Raw genomic sequence first — 19820 nt, 5'->3', positions numbered from 1 at the left:
GCTTATAGTGAAAGGGCATTAATTAAATTGTATTATAATGTTAACCTCTTGCGAGCATTGTTTCAGTCAACGAATTCAATAAGTTTAGTATTAAATCTATACGAATATTATATTCTATTTATAACATATCCAAAATAGGAGCAGTTTACAGTTTTATTCATATACTTATAGACAATGTATGAAGGAACACTAACACTATTGCGCTTTGAATATGCAATGTTTGTATATAACTCAAATGATGTCACATCAAATTGTTATAATTATACTAGTGAAATATCGTTTTTATTAACACTCCTGTGTCGTGATTTATGTGCTAAAATCATATATGTAACTAAATATAGCTGCTGCACTGATTTCAAAAATACATTTAACGCCTTCAATTGTCAAGAGTGCTAGATCTTAGTCATTTGTTTGTTTTATACTTGTATTCGAAAGTTAATAGAATACTTATCTTAATGTTTGAAATGAGGAAGACAAGTGCATTAAAAAAGATAATAAAGATCAACAAAAGCAACGTTCACAGAACGCAGCCCCCGACACAAAGAATCCAGTCGAATAAGTAGGGCATCCAGAAGGCACCGAACTAAAAATTGGGAGAAGACACAAGGGCGATGATGAAAGGAGGGGGTATGTAAGTTAAGCTTAATATTTCATAATTTATTGAACAGAAAAGGAATTAACACAACATGTCCCTTTGACCTTGACTTTTTAACCTATGTTCTGAATGTCAATTGGAGTGTCCATGCTAAGTTTTACAAACTTGTAATTATTCCTTCTCAAGTAATTGATAAGGCACGTTTGACACAGTGTCACAATTTATGTATTTATATTCAAATTATTTTTCATTGCACACATTTCAACCAAATGTATCTTCCTAAATTCAAAGGGCATGTTTTTATGTTCTGCAATCTTTTAAAAAATATATACTTTATTGCTCAATCAGAATGTTTACTACTTCTCGTTTAACAGTTCTTATTATCATCAAGCAATTCAAAGATATTTGCAATTCCTTTGATTTGAGTTTGTTAAGATAAAAATATATGATTTATAAACAAGCATTGATTGATACGATAAGTTGTTACAATACTTTGTTCAAACTCATCAAAAAGCATAAAGTGTGAACATGTTTTAGATAATACCAGACAATAATACTCAGAACAGGAACGCCTTAACTTGTTTGAACGTTAAATTTTGAAAGATCAAATTCTTAATCACTTTAAAGGGGAATGAGATTGAATAATTATTACCCCATTTCAAAATTGATTTTGTTATAAAAACGACGTAATTGACCAAATATATTACAATTAATAAAAAACAAACATAGTACGATGGGGGATTAAAGTTTTGAAATATGGAGTTTGCGAGAGAAGAAACATTAAATGTGTTTTCACATTATTATCGGCATTCGTATCTGATAAAAGCCCATGTTTTCATCATGATGTAAAGGTGCTTTTTATACTTAATAAAGTAGCTTCATTTTGTATTGCTGACCTTCTCGTCGTTTGTATCAATTCATTTGCTTTCAGTTTAAACTGGTATCTTAAATTATAATAACACTAGAAAATGCCATGTAAAATAAGAAAATATTTCCTAGACAACAAAATATGTTATATTAGATAAATTAACCTTAGATAACGTAATATTACACATCATATTACACATTATGCCTTTGTCTGGACGTCTTAACTCAATACGAGAAAGTACAAACAAATGTCACAACAGAATGCGGTGATGTCTGTTTATATTCTAGGAATCTGGAAAAGTAATTAATGTTAACTAAAAATAGCACACACTCATTAATTGCGAGAAAAGGAAGAATGGCAAAGGTTGCAAGATATAATTTCATCGGTCAATAAACTCATCTAACAGAATAGATAGATCTACAGAAATAGTTTAAAATATATTGGTTTTTCGATCGTGCTTATATATTGACATATTGGAACGTTTTCAAAATGGCTTTTGCTAAAGTAAGTGAATTAAAGATCCTGTATGTTTTGTGATTGATATTGTTACTGTGTGTTTACCACACTTGCAAAAAATTATATATGTATTTAATTATGCAAATAAAACAATTTTCAAACATCGAAGAATATGTAAAATGTGTACTGCAAATATTTGTGCACATTGTATATATAGTCATGGTTATGCTTAACATTATGTTGAAGATAATAAAAGAATACTGACAAATTGTTACACAAAGCAGCCAGTCATTTTATTTGTAAATATTGTACATTTACAATCACATCTTATATATTAACGATCACATTCTAATTGTTTGCAAATATTTTACAATCTTGAGTCATACGCATTCCAAAGTTTATGTGATATATGAATACTAGTTTGGAAGCATGAAAGCTGAGAACCAGTGCTGACACATAATAATTTGAAGCCTAGACAGTATTGCAATCCATCAAACAAAAAATATTATTGATGAACAAACAATATAAGTCAGGGCATGTTTGTTAGAATATACCAAAATTTGAAGACATTAATCAGTTCTATAACTGTAAATAATAATACGAGACGCACGCATGTTTACATTAGAAGATAATGTCTCTCGTATTTGCATTATTCATTAGGATGTCAAAAGGAGTGAATATTTCTCTCCAATTTGAAATGTCATTGTTATTTATTAGCACCAAGTCATGCCACTAAGCCAAGTTTGCGATCGACTGTGTAGTTTTGATGATGTCTGAAGGCGGTCTACGTTATCAGCAATTCTGTTTTCAATCAGTTTTGAAACCTTCGCAATCTGTTTAAAATATATGTTATGCATTCCGTTAAAATGAATCACACATAATTGATGCTGAATATAAACGAACAATTTAGTTTTAATTTTGTAACAGATATTTGAAATGATGAAATCTTATCATTTGGATTTATGGTTTCAACTACTGTTGAAAATTAATTACTGCTTAAGCAAGTGATTTTGGTTAAGGAAATGTTGCACTTGCATTGTCTCTTATGAACAGACACAATCAAATCGAATTAATGATTTTCACCTGTAAATTTCTTATTACAATGCTCTCGAGGAAGCCGACCTTGTCAGGAATAATTTACGAATTATGACCCATGACAAAATAAAATTTAAAAGTTGTGTTCTTATCAGTGGCAACTGCACTTTATCTCAAAAATACATGTGTAAGTAAATTAATAATGTCAAAAAGGGCATTACCAAATGATGTGTATGATGAATAAATTGATAATAATTGTGCTAACCATTTAAAGAGTGAGAAAACTTTAGCAAACACGTGAATAATTAGTAAACAGTATATAAGATTCAGTTTTTCCTCGTAATGCTTGTATATCCGTCAAGAATTTGGAATTTTGGAAAGTTCTTTGGAATATTAGATTATCTTATATTGAAAGTGTACACTTAATATCAGATATCTGTTGCTCAGAGAAAAATATCTTATTTATGCAATTAAGTATGATATACATAAATATGTGAAATTTATAAATTGTTATTGACATAAACCTTTCGTTTCCATATACCAAATTTGTCTAAATCATTTCGTTTCAAAATCAATTTGAATTCGTGAAGTAAAGTCAATTACCAAGTCAATTAAGCATATTTGAGATTTAATATGAGAAAACAAAACAAATCCGAAACAAAATCAAAAGCATTTGTTTTATGTTCTAACATTAAACTTTTGAATTATATTAAACATATTTATTTTAGCTCGATTGCAAAGCAAGTTCTTGCAACTTATTATTATCACTTTTGAGTCTGCTTGATATAACGTTGAGGTGTAAAGATATATCTTTTAAAATCGCAAGCTTTAATTTTCAAACTATCATATTAATATTTTTCTTTATAATGGAGTCAAAAAATGATTATCTTCACTAGCCTAGTTTGACTATTACATATGCATATCCTTATCTTCGTCATACCTTTATCTCCGTCACACCATAGTGCCAAGTGAAAAGACGTTTCTATGTTTGCCTGCTTCAGCATTATATTTTGTCAAAAGTTTTTTCTCTCTAAATTCATGTAATAGTAATGCTTTTCAAACTAAATGTGTGTTGCTGTATCCTTACATTTTATAGGTGAATCATATCATGTGAGACCTTTATGCACTGTTCAAATTTGCTGCTGTAACATAAAATGATATCACCATTTTGTGTTTTCATTTGTTTATTAAGATTATAATGAAACATGTTCGAAATAACTAAATGCGTGAAGTTTTATTTCTCCATTAAATTTTACAGATGAATCATATCATTTAAGACCTCAATGCACTCTTCAAATCTGCTAGCATGGTATTAAACATGCACAAAGTAAAATAAATAGACAGTTGATGATGCGATACTCTTCGAAAAAGAAATTGTAATTGGAAATGTTCCAGATCATCGTTCATATCAGACGTTCCGCCGGCAAGCAAAACATCGACACAAACAACAAACTGTGAAATAAATGTTTAAACTTTGTTCGCAAATGCATAAGAGGGATGATTGGTACGATTTGAGTCTTGTGAATAAAGACTTTAGCATCGATAATATTGGACTTTTATGCTTTGAAGAACGACTTCTGGTCCGATTAATTTTAATGCAATGTAATAAGCCGGTTGAAATTGTTTAGATTATGTCAAACGGATATTTTTTAAGAGATATAATTTTATGTAGTGGTAAACTAAACTGATTGTTCTAAGTGTATGTAGATAAAAGTCATGAAGGAGGTGACTTTAATGTTTTAAGTTAAGGAGAGCATTAAACGCTATAACTTAGTAGGATTGCCGAAGAATATTTAAATATTCAATATTATTGACTTCAAAAATGAAATGTTGAGATAATACTTTGTTCTTATTAGATTCTCAAGTTAGGATAAGTAAGAGTATAGATTATCATATTAACATACATTCGTTAAGAAATGTTTAAACGAAACATTTGTAAGGCATGTGTTTAACTAAATGTGATAGATCCTTACCCTGATAACAATAGATAAATTTTGAGGTGTAATTCTTATTGTATCCCCTAATCTGATAATTAGAATTAGACAAATTAGGGTTCTATGCATTGTTTCACGAAAATCAAATAGTAGTATATGCTTACAAATCAATGCACTGTTATCTAAAACGATAAACACGTTGGTGTTTTTACCTCTTTATGAAGATTAAAATAAAACATGTTTGCGGCTGATAATAATAGTAAAACAATACTTGCGTCCATAAAAAAGGGATGATGTTATGAACTCATGCTCACACTGTTTAATTGATATCGGATATATTTCAAGTCCTATAAAGATGTGAGTGATGTTTTGCCACTCTACATATGCATTGCAATGTGGTTTTCAGCTTGTATGATTTTTGTTACCTGAAAATAAAAAAAATCGGAATTGTTTTGAGCAAGTATCTCGATACAAACTATATCTAAATCACATTAATCTTCGTAACAGAGTTAACGCCTTCCTCATTAGACTTATTTCAGAACTATCATAAAAAAGGTTTTTTATTTTATGTAAATTGATGAAATGACCACAATTCCGTTTAACAAATGAAAGAAATTTCTAAGTAAATGAAAGAACATATGATAATAATAAGCGGCAGATATATTAATATGTCTCAATGGGTATCTGTTAGGTGGTGTTGCAACAAAATCTATCTGGAAAAGGGAAGTTATCATCCGATAGCAATCGAAACAAAAATCAAATTGTTGAATTATATTTGTTGTTATTTGGGCTATTTCATAATACAATAGATAATGAAAAGTGTTGCGTCTCTAACGCCCAATAGATTCAGCTTTAAAGCAAACTGTTAGAACTCATGATTTCAATGGATCGGAAAAATAGCACCACATAGATGAAGTACTAAGCAACTTAGAACTGCTGTCATAATAAAAACCCGGAAAAGGGTGATCGCTAGGAAGCATTAATGACAACAAAATTACATGAAAATTGAAGATTGAGTCTGACTATGAGAAATAATGGAAAAGTGCAACATACCTCTTGCCCCAAACACCGACTAAAGCGGTAGTTATTCTTCAACACTTAATTATTGTCTAAGTGATCTCGGAGGACCAGAAAAATATAACAACACTGAAGAGATTAGAAGACCTTGATTTTCTTTGCAATAACTTCAGAAATCAAAAGATTAAAATCATTGCTGATTTTCATCTATGCTATTATTAAAGTTCCAAATGTGTAAAAGAATTCCTTAACACAAATATATTTTAATCTAAAAGGGTTTATTTTTGGACACATATATTTACTTCCTTTACCATTTCATTTTGCAACGCTTTTAACGGATTATTAATGGCAAGTTATTTTTATTTTACGGGGATAGCATGTCCCTCATGTAAGTTTATATAATGTTTATTCACCTAATTTTCACACTTGACAACATTCTCACTTATAAGTTTTTGTGAAGTTAACAAAACTCAAGAGGTGTGGTGCTTTTGTCACACATGCGGCATTTTGGATGATACCAGACAGTAGGCAGTTTTATATACCGAAAGGAAATGTTTGATATATTTCTGATGAATTATTTACAATAACAACATTAACGTTGCTTGGATTATTAATTGTGTTTTGATTAGCAATATGTAAATAAATAGATACAATTTATTGGAAATTAGCTTTCTTTTCTGTTTGCACTTGTAATCTTGAAGTCTTCTCTATCATTTCATAATTTTGAAGCATTCCTTTTCGTAAATCACTCATTTACAAAATAACATCCGTCTTTGTAAAAAGTAAATATAATAAGTTTAAGCATAGATCGTCTCCTTGAAAATTAAGAGGAATGTACCGTATGTCTGTACATCACATGTTTTCAAACTTCAAATGTTTGGGTTTTTTTTCAGAATAGATATTGTCAGATATTGTCATTGGAATCTGTATCAAACAAGTCCCCTTGTAATAAATGGATTTGTTCATTACCTTTTTTTTTTCTCTTGTCGGATTAGTAATGATATAAAAGTTGGTTATATAAAAGTGACATTATGCCCATCAAAGTGCAAATGGTTAGTGAATAGGTAAAGGTCATCAATATAACTTGACATTTTGCTATAACTGTGTTCACTTTTATTACTGCAGTGTTAAAAGAGAGTAACGGACATTTTTATACATATCTTTCAGAATGTATCGGTATCACGTTTAGTTCAGATTAAAAAGACTGCAGCAGTCTTTTTATGATTAAGGTCGTTTTCACATTGTATCATTAACATTTTTCATTATCAATTATTGCTTAATCGCTATGAAAATAGTCTTTTAAAATATATAGATAATTCAACTCAACTCGACAGTAAATAAATGAGCATAATGTCACTTTAGGGATTATTTCTGTTTAAACAGTAACATAAAATATTACTTTTAAAGGAACTTTTTTTATTATGTTTATTGTGTTCTTAAAGATAACATGATCTGTCCGTTTGCTTTTATTTTGCCATCTTTCTTAACCTTTTCCCCCATGAGCATATTGTGAAAAATGGCCATTTTCACTGAAAAGCCTCCTCTTACAAGTTCAAACTGCTATGAAACTATAACAAATGCTTCAATACTAATCAAACTTGGCACAAATGTTGACTGGACCATTGCCTTTGTAACGACATGCTCAGTCTTAAATTTCCTGTTACCATGGCAACGAGGGGACATCTCAAAATTGCCAAAAATCACTTTTTTGCCTCGATTTTTCCATCAAATTTTATTTCAAAGTGCTGCAACTTCTCAAGGGATTGATATAGAGTCAAAGGCTTTTCAGCGTTGGTTACACGTTACCTTATGATCAACCTGGGGACATTTTAAGCCTCTCAAAAGTCCAAAATTTTCTTGGCGATGAGGGGGACTCCGCCCCCCTTCAAACCCCCCAAACAGAAGGGGGCACATCCCCCTTCTGGCAACCCCCTGATGTATTATTTGGACGGGGGACGGCGCCGAAAAAATGGTCACTTTTTTTAACAACATTTCTCAAACGAAAATTAGTGTTTGGGGTCTAAATAGGACATTTTTTCACTGTTTGAGGCCTCAAAAAGGGGGGGGGCAAAAAGCCGTCGAAACACGCTTATATAAGGGAAAAGGTTAACAAAAAATGATGAAAAACCTTGGAATCACCAAAAAATCTAGTTTTTCCATGTTAACATGTGGTCTTTTACATAATTTTGGTGAAAAATTGTTGTTTTGAAACATTTAAAATTTTTCAGTTAACCTTTTCCCCCATGAGCATATTGTGAAAAATGGCCATTTTCACTGAAAAGCCTCCTCTTACAAGTTCAAACTGCTATGAAACTATAACAAATGCTTCAATACTAATCAAACTTGGCACAAATGTTGACTGGACCATTGCCTTTGTAACGACATGCTCAGTCTTAAATTTCCTGTTACCATGGCAACGAGGGGACATCTCAAAATTGCCAAAAATCACTTTTTTGCCTCGATTTTTCCATCAAATTTTATTTCAAAGTGCTGCAACTTCTCAAGGGATTGATATAGAGTCAAAGGCTTTTCAGCGTTGGTTACACGTTACCTTATGATCAACCTGGGGACATTTTAAGCCTCTCAAAAGTCCAACATTTTCTTGGCGATGAGGGGGACTCCGCCCCCCTTCAAACCCCCCAAACAGAAGGGGGCACATCCCCCTTCTGGCAACCCCCTGATGTATTATTTGGACGGGGGACGGCGCCGAAAAAATGGTCACTTTTTTTAACAACATTTCTCAAACGAAAATTAGTGTTTGGGGTCTAAATAGGACATTTTTTCACTGTTTGAGGCCTCAAAAAGGGGGGGGGGCAAAAAGCCGTCGAAACACGCTTATATAAGGGAAAAGGTTAACAAAAAATGATGAAAAACCTTGGAATCACCAAAAATCTAGTTTTTCCATGTTAACATGTGGTCTTTTACATAATTTTGGTGAAAAATTGTTGTTTTGAAACATTTAAAATTTTTCAGTTAACCTTTTCCCCCATGAGCATATTGTGAAAAATGGCCATTTTCACTGAAAAGCCTCCTCTTACAAGTTCAAACTGCTATGAAACTATAACAAATGCTTCAATACTAATCAAACTTGGCACAAATGTTGACTGGACCATTGCCTTTGTAACGACATGCTCAGTCTTAAATTTCCTGTTACCATGGCAACGAGGGGACATCTCAAAATTGCCAAAAATCACTTTTTTGCCTCGATTTTTCCATCAAATTTTATTTCAAAGTGCTGCAACTTCTCAAGGGATTGATATAGAGTCAAAGGCTTTTCAGCGTTGGTTACACGTTACCTTATGATCAACCTGGGGACATTTTAAGCCTCTCAAAAGTCCAAAATTTTCTTGGCGATGAGGGGGACTCCGCCCCCCTTCAAACCCCCCAAACAGAAGGGGGCACATCCCCCTTCTGGCAACCCCCTGATGTATTATTTGGACGGGGGACGGCGCCGAAAAAATGGTCACTTTTTTTAACAACATTTCTCAAACGAAAATTAGTGTTTGGGGTCTAAATAGGACATTTTTTCACTGTTTGAGGCCTCAAAAAGGGGGGGGGGGCAAAAAGCCGTCGAAACACGCTTATATAAGGGAAAAGGTTAATACACGGTACCCACTGGCTAGATATTATTTTATTTAGAACGATGCGTTCCGTGAACAATGCTTTCCCTTGATGATCTTTTCTTTTTTATTTTTAACCATATTTGACACTTGTTTCAGATTGTATTTCATTTGGATTAATACTACTACTATTGCTAAAAATTGACCAGTTGGATGTGTTTGCAATGCCATATGGATGAATAATTTGTGGGGAATGTACTTTGATACTGACTTAATTAATTAAGATATCCTCCGTCACATGAATACACTGTTAATTTTCTGTTCTTTTTGGGATGATGTGTAGATTCTTTACAATGCAGAAATAACTCGATAGTCTGTGTTGCTGGGTCGTGTAGGGGATGTGCCAGGGGAATGCTACCTTTTCTTGTTGATCTTGGTTTTCATATCTTATACCAAAAAGGGTCAGACCATCCTTTAAGTGAACTAATGACAATATGCAAAAGTACATCGACGGAAGACTTTATGACATGAACCAACTGTTTTATCATAACGATAAGATAACACAGTGCATGTTGACTAATTAGAATATTGCATTTTTGTTTTAAGATGTGCTTTTCCGGTGATTATAAAGCCCACTGACCTATGCTTGTTTTATATCATTCTATGAACATATTTCCATAGAAGTAGAATATCTCCTTTTTAACCAACCTTTTGAAATGAAATGTCGACATATCTGCTGTAATTGGTAAATTTAAGAATGTATCGGTATCACGTTTAGTTCTTAAAAACACTGCAGCAGTTTTTTTTTATGATTAAGGTCGTTTTCATATTGTATCATTAACATTTGTCATTATCAATTATTGCTTAATCGCTGGGAAAATAGTCTTTTAAAATATATAGCTAATTAGTCCCCTACCGGTTGAACCGGAGGGGACTTTAGGTTTACCCTCCGTCCGTCTGTCCGTCCGTCTGTCTGTCTGTCAGTCCGTCAGTCCGTCCGTCCACAAAACTGGATCCCGCGATAACGCAAAAAGTACTGAAAATATTTTTATGAAACTTGATATATGGATAGTTGGCAGTATGGAGGTTATGCACGTCTTTTTTCTTTCTTCCTGTGTTGAAAATTCTGGTTGCTATGGCAACACATAGTCTGAAAATATGGCAAATTTAACACATAAACTGGATCCAGTGATAACTCAAAAAGTACTGAAAATATTTTTATGAAACTTGAAATATGGGTAGATAGCAGTCTAGAGATTATGCACATTTTTTTCTTTTCTTCCTATGTTGAAAATTCTGGTTGCTATGGCAACAAATAGCCTGGATTTCAAGATTTCTGATTCAAATTGTTCAGCTTTTTCACTATAAGTTCTTTATTTTTTAAGGTGTTTTCTTCAAACTTTAAATATAAGTTTCTAGTCATCAACCACATCATATGTGACAAGGTTTACAACTCTAGCACAAAAGTGATCAGTATTACCTCACTTGAACTTTAATGAACAAAAATGTTGTCTTTTTTAATAACTTCTTTATGTCCTAATGTATCTACTTCAAACTTCATATATATGTTTCTTATTATCACTCAACATTTTTGAGGAGGTTAAATACTCTAGCAAGACTATTTCCAGAATTATCTCCCCCTTGAACTTAGATTTTTTCGAGAAATTGGTATTTTTCACTCCAACATCTTCATTCCTTATAGGATTTACTTTAAAATCCCACATCATAATAATATGACAAGGTTGTATAAACATAATTTCCTTACTAGGCAGGGAAACTTAACACATTACTGTGATATAGACAAACTTTGAACTCAAAAGATTTAAGTTCATTCATGTCATTCATTCACTGGTAAAATTGAATGGCCATAATGGCCCATCAGAATGTTGCTGGGGTTCTAACCGGTAGGGGACTTATGGATTGCTTGCAATACTATGATAATTGCTTGTTCAACTTAACTTGACAGTAAATAAATGAACATAATGTCACTTTAAGGACTCTTTCTGTTTAAACAAAAACATAAAAATTATACTTTTAAAGGAACTTTTTTACTATGTTTATTGTGTTCTTAAAGATAACATGATCCGTCCGTTTGCTTTTATTTTGCCATCTTTCTTTCTACACGGTACCCACTGGCTAGATAGTAAGTTATTTAGAACGATGAGTTCCGTAACAATGCTTTCCCTTGATGATCTTTTCTCTTTTATTTTTAACCATATTTGACACTTGTTTCATATTGTGTTTCATTTGGGTTAATACTACTACTATTGCTAAAAATTGACCAGTTGAATGTGTTTGCAATGCCATATGGATGAATAATTTGTGGGGACTGTACTTTGATACTGACGTAATTAATTAAGATATCCTCCGTCACATGTGTAGATTCTTTACAATGCAGAAATAACTCGATAGCCTGTTTTGATGGGTCGTGTAGGGGATGCGCCAGGGTTATGCCACTTTTCCTTGTTGATCTTGGTTTTCATATCTACATATATACAAAAAAAGGGTCAGACCATCCTTTAAGTGAGCTAATGACAATATGCAAAAGTACATCGACGGAAGACTTTATGACATGAACCAACTATTTTATCATAAAGACAAGATAACACCGTGCATGGTGACTAATTAGAATATTGCATTTTTGTTTTAAGATGTGCTTTTCCGGTGATAATAAGGTCCACTGACGTATGCTTGTTTTATATCTATGAACATATGTCCATAGAAGTAGAATCATCTCCTTTTTTACCAACCTTTTGAAAAGAAATGCCGACATGTCTGCTGACATTGTTAAATTTAAACCAGGAAACTAAATTTTCTATGGTTAAAACAGAAAACAACACCAATATATTCGATTAATATCATTTATAATTTCTTTTAATCAAATATGCAATCTCAAAATTTAATTTCATACTCCCATGGCACAGAACGTTGTAGGATTATTGAATAAAAAATCGTTACGACCATAATTGTATTGAAGTAATATTAATTCTCATTTCAAACTCGGGAGAACTCATTGCAAGAACTGATTGTTTGTTATTAGATGATTAGGGATATGCTTTATATAAATTGAACAGTGTATGACACACTTCGCAAGAAATGATTCATTAAATGAGTGTTCGTATGTTAAAAAGGACAATGTCATCTTTAATGGCATATAATCATAATAATGAATACAAATAAAAGACACGTTTACATTCTTAATAAAGAGTCTTTACTTGAGATGTAGATTTATTATAATATTACATAAAGTTGCAAATATCTTAATTGTGAATATCTTTGTATTTACTTTGCAAGACTCCTGTAACATGAGTGACTGTCGTGTGGATATTTCAAAATTCCTCCAAATTCATCATGTAAAAACCTAAAAGCATACATACATTTACTTTAAAGTAATTTGATCCATAATGGACGGTCAGTAACATTATAATTATGTTGAAAATATTTAGTTTCATACGTGACAACAAAATCCGAACACATTATGTGTGAGATACATGATCCCATGCATATTTATACACATATGCAGAAAATTTATTGTTCTAGAACAAAATATTATTTTTCATCATACAAATGGTCAAACTAAATCATCTGGAACTCTATCAATATTGGTTTTCCCAAAAGATATTTTATAAGGATATCTAAATTACACATTTCTTTTTTGTTTTATTCGGTGTTTGAAATACTTATAGAAAATGTGCCCATAATAGACCAATCCACTTTAACATGAAATTGTGATAATGTACATATTTCTTTATTATTTCCTTGCTGGACAATGATGTGCGTGTATAATATTAACATAAAAATGACACATAAAAGGCAAGACAAGAAAAAAAAGCAATAACTTAAAAAGTTGAAAAAGATACAAATTTAAACATATTCATACAAGTTACGTATATGCAGTTTCTTATTTTAAAGCACTTTAGATGATAAACATTAAATATCAATAAATAAAAGAAATTTAAATGAAATATAATGTTTTGGAGATTCCTACAAAAGAACTGACGGAAATGCAAAAGAGAGAAAAGAACACCAAAAAAATAAAAACATCAAAAAGAGGTGGAAAAATTATTTTACTACTTGTAGTTATAATTTTACAGGAATCAATTGAATTGACAGAACACGTGGTAAACACGTGAGAATACGTGGTAAACACGTGTGCTTGAGGGCGGACACAAACACTGCATTTGCAATATCAAACAACATAAGTTCCGTCATGAAAAATATGCAGATGGGTGTATCTTTCAAATTAAGATTAAAAGAAAGAAAAAAACATGTTATTTTTTAGGTCGTCCTTTTCTGCTAAGTCTGCGATACAGTTTTCCCAGAAATCCTACAGGACCTTGCTTATCACGTCTTCTCATTTCCGGTTCCGTGTAATCGTCTGGTGAAGGATGAAGGTCAGGGTTTAACTTGTGACGTATCTGTTTTAAGATGGCGATAAGTAGCTCATCGATATGGTGATTTAAGGCGGCTGATGTTTCAAACGGAAGGCAGTCATATGTACGGGATATAGATCTCACATCTGTATAAAGTAAATAGAATGTTTCATTTTCAATTATATCTATCGGGGAAAAGGCGAAGTACTTTCAAACATTTCTAAATGGAATTAATAAGATTCAAGCGTCTCACTGCTAAAGGGTTAGTGATTCCCCCGAAACCCTTATCACAACAAAATTTCATGAATATTGCAGACTTGGTTTGTCTGAACTCCGGTAAGGGTAAGCGCCATCGATTCTTTCATGTGTAGGACATTTTCAGCTAGCGTAAGAAAAACTTGTGGTTCTTTACACGTGCCCGGTCGTGCACGAAGGGCACCTGACGTCATATTCTACATTTTATTTATTTATTCGACGTAAGCATTGTAATAGTGATAGCAGACGTCTATGATCATTCTTTAAAGGGAGAAACAGGCAAAATTTCCATTTCTTGGTTTTGAATTTTTTCATTCCTAATTCTATAAATGCCCTCAAAATGAATATATAAGACCGTCAAAAGAACAAAACTTTTCTTCATATAAAGAATAAAATGGTGGTTTCCTAACCTGACCCGCGTGGGTCAGTTTAGAGCGCTAGGATTTCACAAAAGTTGTCACAGTGAACTCTGGAAACGTTAAAGAACATGTCAAATGAATGATTTTGACTTGTTTCAATCATACAATATCCACAGTATATGTAAATGTAACTTCACGGATTTGTTCAAGTCACCTGATTTGTTTTAAAACTATTCGGTGATTATATTGAAGTCTAAATTTTGTTCAACATATATAGATATATTTATGTTTCAAATCCAAAATATATAGAATTTAAAGAGAAATTCATGCTGAAACTTTTAGAAAAGTCATTTTAGCGCGAGGTGAGTACATGTACAAAAGATCATTTTAATATTTTTGTCATTATTTTGCCTGAATATCCCTTTAACAAGTCTTCAAGGTTTTAAAATTTATTGACTATCAACATGCAAAATGTCTTTTGCCGTTTAACAATAAATACAAGTAAAACATAAAACCTACCATCTTTTTTAACTTTTCGTTTTCTAACCAGGTCAATTTTATTGCCCACGAGAACAATAGGTCTGTCTGTACCCAGGCCGTGTCGTAACTTGTATAAACTCTGTACAGCAGCGTCGAACGTTACTCTGTCTATGACGGAATATATCACAACGTAGGCATCAGCTGTTACTTCTATCTCGTGATCTGTTGTATCCTATAGTGCCGTTGAAAGGATACATTTAGTTTATAAAATAATGTCATTGGTATGGTGTTGCATTAGGAAATCAATTATGAAATGTCCTGTTCATTCTTTACCTTAACTTTAGACATTTTACGTTGCTTTATCGAAGTCTAAGCAATTTGTTTTGTAATCAAAATAATTTTTTCAAATACAATAACGCAATGCAATTTCATAATGGTTTCAAATGCCCATTAGGCCTCAAAATATGCCTCACAAATGATTTAATCTATTTCCTTAAGTTAGTTTTGTATTCTTGGTGTTCTGTTCTTAATAATTCTAATAGTTATATAATAACTTACATTTGATCTGCGCCATGACAAAACTAACTTAGTGCGTTTGCGACCAATATGGATCCAGACCAGCCTGTGCATCTGCGCAGTCTGATCAGGATCCATGATTTTCGCTATCAGATTCTTTGTTTGTAATAGGGTTTGTAAGCGAACAGAATGGTTCATGATCAGACTGTGCAGATGCACAGGCTGGTCTTGATCCATGCTTGTCACAAACGCACAATAATGGTTTTGTCGTAGCGTGGCTCATTTCATACTATCTTTTATTTATTATAGATAAATATTTGTAGATAACATTAACTTACATCCCATGGGAGTACGTCAATAAATTCCATGGTAAGTTCTTCTCCATCTAGCTGTATTGCTACAGTTGTTTCTACTTCATCGACTGAAATGAGAAACAAAATTGCTGATTTGACTTATTTTTATTATTAATTTTACTAGTCTACTTCATATTCTATAATACTGTTCTTTTTATTTGTAACTGAGGTGCTGAACTTTTTGTATATTTGTAGATTTGTTGCTGATTTCGTTGGTTGCTCCCCATTTATTCTCTTAACGAATATATTACAATTGAAAGTTTCTATGCGGTGTCTCTATTAAAGGTTATTTGGTCAAGTCCAATTCAAATGACATAGGTAAAGAAAACGAAATGGTTAAAATCAGATTCAAATTCTTTTGATTTCAAGAAATTATTGTTTAACTAAAATTAACATCGGAGGGTAACATACAGAATAAAAGAATAAGAAAACGCGAACAAGAATGATGGTCCATTAAGAATTAGATAAATATTTGGAGAGAACTCAGACGTCAAGAGTCCGCATGATAGATACGTTTATTTACGTCATAACGTATGTTACATCTTGAATATAGACAAACGCAATACAAAGAGCGAACAATAAATTAGAGAAAACAAAACACAGAAACGACAGGTACGAAGCTGTTAGACAAAAATTAAGTGAGTGTTAGTAATAAATTAGTTTTCAATTGGAAACGCCTGATGTGTTTACGTTTGGTAATTGTGTTATATTTCGGTAAGTTATTTATAGTAAATATATGAGTGCAAATCTCTCATCTATAGAGCTTGTAAAGATAAGTTCTGCTTACACATACGTATAAACACTTCATGTAAAAACAGAGACGGTACGTTTCTTTCATATAAACACTCAATAAAATTTTCATGAGTATTTCAAACAAAAGAAAAATTGGGCCAGCATTTCAAAACATTTTTTGATATATAACATGGACGAAATCGAGATTTTTGCTAAATAGGTACAGCTTGAACTTTAACATGAACCGGTAAAAGTAATATTGAAAGTATAGTATAACAAACAATTAACTTATTTTATAATTTAAGGCATATTCTTATTTTCATGCATTTCAGAGTGACAGTAATGTACTCTAGTATATTATACATACAGAGAAGTTTGTCCAAAAGCGTTTGTATTATCAAAATAAATACCACAAGATTATTAATAATATTTAAATTACTAATTTAAATCAATGCAATATGTGAAGGAAAAATTAAAGCTATATATATCACTATACAATCAGTTGAATGCATAAAATGGCGGAACATTATGGTCATGACCTTGAAAATACACAGTGACGGGAAATTGTGGCAGCCACAACGTTGAATTGAAAGAAAAACGAAATACTATTGAGCTTTATAAAATGATAAAATATAAAGAAATATATATCAGATGAAGTTATAAGTTGATAGAAAAGGAACATGCGACATAAGGTCCATGTATCTAAAGCAAGTGGGGTAGTAATAACAAACCCTGAAAATGTGAGTTTTTATTAATGCCTACAATACTCATTGATTCAGGGATTTGTGTTTTACGATAATGGCTACCATTCAATGCTCCTAAATTACATGTAAGACATGAACATATCTGAAATTAGGTCAGATTGGTCATAGATCTATGTATCTTATTTTATTTCTATATTAGATTGAACTGCACATGGATTTATGTAATGAAAATATTTAGACAAAAATTTAGACAATGAATGATATATTAACGTCAGAAAAGGTACTGTCACACTGAACTGCGACACCTCGCGAGTTGTTTGAGACACCAATTTTAGCCACATGTTGCGATTTGTTAGCGACAAAACACGATCGGGGTTTCATGTCGACATGAATGCGTATGTCGCCCAAATGTTACCGAAACACAACAACACAAACATGTTAAAGTGTTTCAATTTTCAAGATTAATAACCCCACACAAATTGTTATGTCATTGCTTTGCAAGCTATGCTAATGTTTCTATATGACTTAACATATGCAGATTAACCTGTTTTACATTGGCTGAGGCTTTTAGAGATACTTCTTGTTTCATCATAAGATAAATGTTTTTATTTTGTCAGAACACTCAAACGGAAAGTATAATTTGAAATGAATTTTCCATCGATTGTGATTAAAATAGCTTCGTTTTGTATTGTTGACCCTCGTCTCGCTAGTATCAAATCATTTGCCTTCTATTCAAACTGGTGTCTAAAATATTGTAAAACAATGGAATGCCATGGAAAAAGTAGAACGTTCGTAGACGACGAAATGTGTTATATTAAATACATTAACCTTAGATTAACGAAATATTGCTATAAGTAACCCACCATGCCTTTGTCTGGACGTCCTTACTCAATACAAGAAAGTACAAACAAATGTCACTATAGAATGCGGTAGTTTCTGTTTATATTTTACGAATCTGGAAAAGTAATAAAAAGTATCTAAATATAGCACACACTCATTAATTGAGAGAAAAGGAAGAATGTCAAAGGTTGCAAGATATAATTTCAACGGTCAATAAACTCAACTTACAGAAAAGATAAGTTTGCAAAAATAGGTTAAACTATATTGTTTTATTTATCTTGCTAATCTATTGACATATTGGAATGTTTTCAAAATGTCTTTTGCTAAAGTAAGTTAATGAATCATAAAGAAAGAACAGTGTTTTGTTTAAGATTATGCTGAAAGGAATAAAAGTATACTGACATTTTTTTACAAAAACAGTCAGCCATTTTATTTGTAAGTATCGTACATTTACAATCATATTTTGTATATTAACGATCACATTCTAATTGTTTGCAAATATTTTATAATTTTGAGTCATACGCATTCCAAAGTCTATGTAATATATGAATACTAGTTTTGAAGCATGAAAGCTGAGAACCAGACCTGACACATAATGATTTGAAGCCTAGACAGTATTGCAATCCATCAAATATAAATAATTATTGATAAACAAACAATATAAATCAGGACATGTTTGGGAGAATATATCACAATTGTCATTTGTAGACATTAATCAGTTATATAACTGTAAATCATAACACGAGACGCAAGAATGTTTACATTAGAAGATAATGTCTCTCGTATTTGCATAATTCATTAAGATGACAAAAAGAGTGAATATTTCTCTCCAATTTGAAATGTCATTGTTATTTATTAGCACCAAGTCATGCCACTAAGCCAAGTTTGTGATCGACTGTGTAGTTTTAATGATATCTGAAGGAGGTCTACGTTATCAGTAATTCTGTTTTACAATCAATCTTGAATCCTTCGCAATCTGTTTAAAATATGTGTTATGCATTCCGCCAAACGGATCCCACATAATTGATACTGAATATAAACAACCAATTTAGTTTTAATTTTGTAACAGATACTTGAAATGATGAAATCTATTCGTTTGGATAAAGGTTTCAACTATTGTTGAAGATTAAATACTGTTTAAGCAGGTGATTTCGGATGAAGAGATGTTGCACTTTCATTGTCCCCAATGAATAAACACAAACAAACCGCTTGAGTGTTAACAAGGTGTTTCTATTTTTAGCTCCGGTGATCTAGTTTTTCATCCGAGATGACCCATGTTCAAAATTTTCCGAGCTACTATCTAGACAAGCATCCTGACCAAGTTTGATGATGATTGGTGCAAAAATGTGACCGCTAGAGTGTTAACAAGGTTTTTCTATTTCTTGCTTCTGTGACCTAGTTTTTCACACGAGATGACCCATGTTCGAATTCATCCGAGCTATCAACTAGATAAGCATCCTGACAAAGTTTGATGATGATTGTTACAAAAAATGTGACCGCTAGAGTGTTAACGAACAAGTGTGGATGGACGACGGACGACGGACATTCAACGATCGTAAAGGCTCACCCTGAGCAAGCTCAGGTGAGCTAAAAATTGGTAAGTTAGGTTTTTACCAATGGCAACAACTCTATATCTTTAAAATACTTGTGTAAGTAAATTTATGATGTCAAAAAAGCATTACCAAATGATGTGTTTGATGAATAAATGAATAACATTTGTGCTTACCATTTAAAGAGTGAGAA

At 32.0% G+C, this 19820-nt stretch overlaps 1 protein-coding gene across 1 annotated transcript; it reads right to left on the bottom strand.

Moving 5' to 3' along the window:
• Positions 1-13513: 13513 nt before the first annotated feature.
• On the bottom strand, positions 13514-17618 carry LOC132746372 (GTP-binding protein RAD-like). Its single transcript, XM_060735493.1, has 4 exons — positions 17522-17618; positions 15787-15869; positions 14972-15164; positions 13514-13984 (listed from the first exon to the last, which is right to left on the bottom strand). The coding sequence occupies exons 1-4, from the start codon at positions 17616-17618 to the stop codon at positions 13737-13739; spliced, it is 621 nt and encodes a 206-aa protein (XP_060591476.1). The 3' UTR covers positions 13514-13736.
• Positions 17619-19820: the final 2202 nt, after the last annotated feature.

This window comes from Ruditapes philippinarum, unplaced genomic scaffold (assembly GCF_026571515.1).
Source record: "Ruditapes philippinarum isolate M1 unplaced genomic scaffold, ASM2657151v2 ctg213_1_1_1_1, whole genome shotgun sequence".
NCBI lineage: Eukaryota > Metazoa > Mollusca > Bivalvia > Venerida > Veneridae > Ruditapes > Ruditapes philippinarum.
This window is presented reverse-complemented; position numbering and strand designations above follow the sequence as displayed.